General features: G+C 35.0%; 1 protein-coding gene across 4 annotated transcripts; it reads right to left on the reverse strand.

The window, feature by feature from the left end:
- Positions 1-818: 818 nt before the first annotated feature.
- On the reverse strand, positions 819-3,674 carry LOC129312923 (uncharacterized). 4 transcript variants are annotated; one of them, XM_054955709.1, is made up of 6 exons: positions 3,537-3,674; positions 2,358-3,051; positions 2,158-2,268; positions 1,809-1,972; positions 1,563-1,725; positions 819-1,262 (listed from the first exon to the last, which is right to left on the reverse strand). In XM_054955709.1, the coding sequence occupies exons 2-6, from the start codon at positions 2,931-2,933 to the stop codon at positions 1,155-1,157; spliced, it is 1,122 nt and encodes a 373-aa protein (XP_054811684.1). In that variant the 5' UTR covers positions 2,934-3,051; positions 3,537-3,674; the 3' UTR covers positions 819-1,154. The 4 variants fall into 4 exon arrangements, with proteins under 4 accessions (XP_054811684.1, XP_054811685.1, XP_054811683.1 ...); XM_054955710.1 differs by having other exon boundaries at positions 2,358-2,455; positions 2,534-3,669; XM_054955708.1 differs by having other exon boundaries at positions 3,170-3,664.
- Between the last annotated feature and the right edge of the window lie 2,017 nt (positions 3,675-5,691).

Raw genomic sequence — 5,691 nt, forward strand, 5'->3', positions numbered from 1 at the left:
CTAATTTTGTGTTTATTAAAAATGGAAAAATTGGGGAAAATAAATAAACAAGGATAAAGACTTGTAAATAGGACCTTAAGAAGTAAGATTTACTTGGAAACAAAATAAGATTATTATTTATTATAAAGTTATATTTTATGCTGATTTATTTAAAAAATAAGCAATAAACCTTACATATTCGATGAAGACTAGACCATGAATAATGCAACTTGTAGCTTCATAATTTTATACGCATATGAGCACATGCGCATACAAATATACACATGCATGTGCACATATACATTAGCAAGTTTAATTCTCTACGCTCAATGTGTAATTTAAGTTTCATTCAAATAAAATGTGCAATTTAAGACTTTTTTTTTTTAGTTTGGGGTTAAAAAATATACGGTGTTTTTTATTTTTTAATGCATAATTAATAAGTTTTATTTTCTAAAAACACCTTTAATAAATAAATCACTTAACTCTTTATCTTTAAATGAAACACCTTGTTAATTAATAAGAACAAATATAAAAGGATGTTATTTGTTTTAAGACAATTTATTAACTTATTAAAGTATAATTTTGTTAAAAATACTTTATATATTTCTAGAATAGCAGGTATTATCATAATATATATTTGAGGAGAGATATTAATACACACACAACTCGCTTCTTTTAAATATATAATTGCAATTTTTGTTGTGTTTATTTCCTTTCAATTGCGTTAGATGCTGTCACTTTTATAACCATAAAAGAAGTCGTACTTGGTAATATTTCTTAAGATGAAGAAAACTTCAAGGACACAGCACAACACAACCACCAGAATTTGGCTCCACAGAAACAGAAAAGGCATTGTTATTATTATGTGGCACCTCAAAGCCTGAGACAGATAAATCTCTCTCTCTCTCTCTCGCTCTCTCCCCTCTCCACTCTCCCACTTCTCACATGGCAAAGATTTGAAGTCCCTTTCAGACTCAACCCCACATGTGCAACTTCTAGACATATCTACCCACTTGTAACATTGGATCAAAGATGAGTATGCAATTTTGGGTTTGAGTTTCATAGTGAGGAACAACTGGCCTAATAGTGACACCATGAGAAGAAATGGGCAAAAACAAGATGCTCACAACTTCAAATTCAGATCAACACTTTGTTCCTTTTCACCATTGCAATTCTTATCTCTGTTTGTCTCTCTTGTTTGGACAGTCTGTGCTTCCTTTGGTGGGAAAAAAACTGTGTAGAGATTGTTGCTGGCCATGAAGAATTTGACCTTCTTCAGTTCCCTGTGGAAAATGAAATGGAAGTTAATTAAAATGAATGATGAGATTCTGCAGAAATGAACCATAATTCTACTTTAGTTCATGGGATGTCACTCAAGTTAAAATCTCAGAGCATGACTTCATTCCAATTCCACAAGTTTCTTCAGAAAGATGGCTTTGATATTATTTTAGAACACCAAAAGGACGAAATTGGAATGAAGTCATACTCGAGTGAACAAAATTTCTTGACAGTCAAATTGATAAACAAGCCATGGACAAAGGATAAAGCTTCAGTCAACATAAGGTAATTAGGTTTTTCCTAACCTGAAAAGGTGGAGACTCAAAATGAGAAAATTCCTGGATGTGAAATGCTGGGAAAGTTGAAGTGGGTGGAGCTAAAGTGAGAAAATCTCCATTGAAATTCTCATTCTCTGTAGCTTTCTTTGAGTTTGACTCTGAGCTTGGAGTTGTACAGGAAGATACTTCTCTGCAGAAGTTGCAGAAATAAAAGATGTGAGCTAATAGTATTTACAATTACAATGCAAGAGCCAACAGATTCAGCGAGACAACCTAAAAGATGAAGAGGCGGAGCCAAAGTTCAGGCCAGTTCCATAGGCACGTGAAGTTGTTTCACTTGCTTTCACATTAGTACTAAAAGCAGGCGATTTGAAATTAAAATAGGAGGCAGGTGAAACATCCAGAGACAAGGGGTATGATCTTTTCAGGCCAATCATCTGCGCCAAGTTTAAAGAAACAAGATTCTATTAAGAAAGTTTCATGATGAGGTTAAAGTTTTGTGAGAACAAGTCTTAAATCAAAATGCATCATCCATCAACTCAAAATTTCATTGATTATCCTGATGAACTATAGAGACTAGATTATGCAGATGAATTTCAGTAAGAGCACAAATTGCCTATACCTTCTCCCCTGGCCTCATTGTCACACAGCTACTATTATAGTTTTGGTTTGAAGGGGGCTCTTCGGAGTAATGATATACAGGTGATGTTAAGTTCCCTGATGAGATATTCACCTACAAGGTCCAACAAATTTCAAAAAGATGCCAATTGAAATATCCCATGTTGGAAAATCCAAGAAAGATCAAACTTGAAAGCATCTTACCATTGATGCAGGAGGTTGCTGATATTGCTGTGTTGTTTGAGTCCAATTGGAGAGAGGCCAGGTGGGGTTGGATTCATAAGGCAAGTTCATATTCATACCTGACAGAAAATCCTTCTCAAAATCACTCAACTTACGCACATTTTCGTGAACAGAAGGCCAGGTAGGGTCAAATTTACCACTGTTTTCCAATGGAACAGTGAATGAAGAAGCTTTAGCAGCATCTAGACCTTGCAGTGACAGAGGCAACCTAGGAAAATCTATTGAGGTTCCAGGATGTAATGAAATTGAAGAGGAAGAAGGTTGATTAGAGTGATGAAAACTAGGAATTGACAGAGGTAGATAAGGTTTGCTCGGTGACAGTGATGTTGGTGGTGGTGGAGCTGGTAAAATGGCACCAGCAGCAGCAGCTTCTTTCCTTTGTTGTTCTTCAATTCTTATTTTCTCAAGCTGTGCCACTCCAAGGCCTCTCTGTGGGACCTTTTTCTGCTTTGGCTTCTTTGAAGATCTTCCAAGACCTCCGCCGCCGCCACCACTGCTGCTATTGCTCCATTTCTGGGTTTGGTCCTTCTGAGTCATTATCTTCCATGAAAAATTGTATGCACCACAAATGTGTCAGCAGCGTTTTTTTTTTTTCCTAGGCAGTTTCTTTGCTCTGTTCCATGTGACTTTGAACTTCGAAGAGAGAGACCCAGATCTTGCAAGCAAATTTAGACACCCAGATCAACAAAAAAGAGAGACACGAGATTCTGATCAAGTCCCCATAATTTGAAATCGTGTTATGAGAGCAAATTATAGAGGTGTTCGAAAATTACCCAAAATCTCACAGAATGTGAGATTTGAGGAACAAAAACCCAAGAACCAAGCCAACGATTCAGCAAATTCTGACAAGAAAGAGGACGAAGAAGAAGAAGTAGAAAGCAGAGTGGGGTAGAGAGAGAGTGAGAGAGTGTGTTGAAAGATTTGCGAATTTTTTTCTCAAATCCAGGTGCTTGTCCGAGGGACAGACCAGGGACACAAAAAGATGGTAGGCAACATCCTTTTGGTAGTCGAAAAAAACTTTCTTGGGATCTGAAACACAGTTGAAATAAAAAGCTAAAAGAGAGAATGGCTAAATGGTTTTCATTTTCAAGACTGAAATGAGGGAAATCTAATAGCAAAATGCATAAATATGATATTAACCCATTTGTCACCCAAATCCTCGCTGCTTTCTGCTCATTATCTTGGTGGCCTCGTTCTTTGGCTCTCAATTCAGTAATGGCAGAGAGGGAGAGAGGGAGAGAGATTGGGAGGTGGTTGGTTCATCTGAGCATGGTTGGCTTTTGCAGGTAGTGGACCCCAAATGTGGGGCCCACCCGCAACACATGCATGGCCTTCACCGCCTGATTGGATTTGGATTTGCATTTCTCTTTGTTTTGGCGCCACAAGTCGACACATGTCACAATATCTCACGCATAGAGCGTTACATTACACTTGCACGCATGAAGAAATGAAGTTATGGGGGGAAATTGAAATTATTTAATAAAATATTGATTGTTGAAACTTCTTAACTATTATAATTAGTTTAGAGTTCTAATATTTTTGGCTGCTTTATAATTTACGATCTTTTTGTTTTAAAATCACAAAGATTTTTTTTATCATGGCAGTAACTCTACATTTGGAATGGAAAGAACATAAAGAGGGGGGGGGGGAGAAAGGAAAGGTAAAAGAAAGATGAGATTTGAGTAAGAAAATTTTTATCAAAAAATAATGTATATGATTAAAGTTAGTAATTCAGGTGAACTGAATTTATTTGGGCCAGATTCAATTTCGATCAAGTTTAAAATACCTAACATGAAAAGCCATATAATTAAGTTTGGCTCTAACTCCTTAGGCTTTTAAATTTATTCGAGCTGGCCTGAATCGTTAAATATTATGTTATATTATTTTTAATTTTTATAGAATTTCATTTTTTATTTCAAAAAATTAATATTTTTAATTTTTATATTATTTTATAAAAAATAAAAAAGGAACTTAGTTATTGGAACTTAACCTATTTAAGTTTGAACTTGGCCTGGACTTTTTTGACTTTATTTGGGATGTCCAAATATTTTAAAATAAAAAAAAATTTAAACTTCTAAACCATCGTCTAAAATTTTTGGAGTTTATTCAAGTTTTGGGTCAAGCTTACTACATCTCCACACAATCAATTTGCTAACAATCGAATAAAAGAAGTAATATAGGAATTATCAATAAATATATGTAATCTATATCAAGTTATACCATCTAGAAGTTAGAGCCAGTGTAACTCGAAGTCATTTACTACACTTCTATGTAATGCATGGAATAACTTAACTAATTAAGCAAAAAAAAAAAAAATGGGGCTTTGGGGGAAGCTATGGAATAATCCACAGTAGATTCTTGTTATTGTCATGGAGAAAGAGACACCACACCACCATATCCTCAAGGCCTCCATGACACCACCCATTTTGTCATGTGAGGAATTGGGGGATTTTTCTTCAGGGAAAACACTGGTGTATTTTCATGATATTTTCTTATTTCGATTTATTTGATTCAGTTTTTTTTTTTTTGGAGCAAAGATTTATTTGATTCAGTTTAATCATGACATGTACAGTTACACTTTGTTATAAATCTTTTTTAATTTGACCCGTCTTATATTAAAGGAAAAATTTAAATATAGGGCAATATCAAATATTTACTATTAACTATTGAATGACTCTATTGCTTTTTTTCTTATTTATCAATTTATTTAGATATTTAATATAGCTGATATTAAAAGTTCGGAATTACCTGGTCCCGTAGCTCAGTCGGTTAGAGCGTTGGTCTTATGAGCCGAAGGTCGCGAGTTTTCTTTTATTTTGTTTTGATGGCCAGTATTCAGTCCCATCTTGTATTAACTGGCCCATTTGACATTGGGCTTACTTGTTGATTCCGTTTTGTTGTCCGTTTATTCAGCCCCATTTATATTCTGGGCCCACTAACTTTCGCAAAGGAATACTGTGAGCTAATCTCTCTCTCTCTCTCTCTCTCTCTCTCTCTCTCTCTCTCTATGCATATATATAAAAGATTGTTCAAATTGAATATGGACAATCCAGTTATCCAGGTTAAGAGAAGAGTGGGATCAAAATTTTTTTTTTTCCAGAAGAGATGCACAAATTTTGGGGTGGTCTCTTGGATCCTCGTGAGGGTGCATTGCACCTTTTTAGTTATTATTATTGTTTTTTATAAGTTCCCCCTGCTACTAGGATATTTTAGAGTACTTCTCAAAAAAAGAAGCAAAAATCAACAAAAACGGTGTAGTTTCGTCAAACCTTCAAGCAAAGAAACAAAGAAAAAC

This window comes from Prosopis cineraria, unplaced genomic scaffold (assembly GCF_029017545.1).
Source record: "Prosopis cineraria cultivar Desert tree isolate PC_DT_omini unplaced genomic scaffold, ASM2901754v1 PC6, whole genome shotgun sequence".
Taxonomy (NCBI): Eukaryota; Viridiplantae; Streptophyta; class Magnoliopsida; order Fabales; family Fabaceae; genus Prosopis; species Prosopis cineraria.

Coding starts and splice junctions, on each gene's coding strand:
- LOC129312923 (XM_054955709.1), bottom strand. CDS start 2,933: ATGACTCAGAAGGACCAAACCCAGAAATGGAGCAATAGCAGCAGTGGT. Junction 1,973..2,157: donor CAATGAGGCCAGGGGAGAAG/GTATAGGCAATT, acceptor AACTTGGCGCAG/ATGATTGGCCTGAAAAGATC. Junction 1,726..1,808: donor TCCGCCTCTTCATCTTTTAG/GTTGTCTCGCTG, acceptor CAACTTCTGCAG/AGAAGTATCTTCCTGTACAA.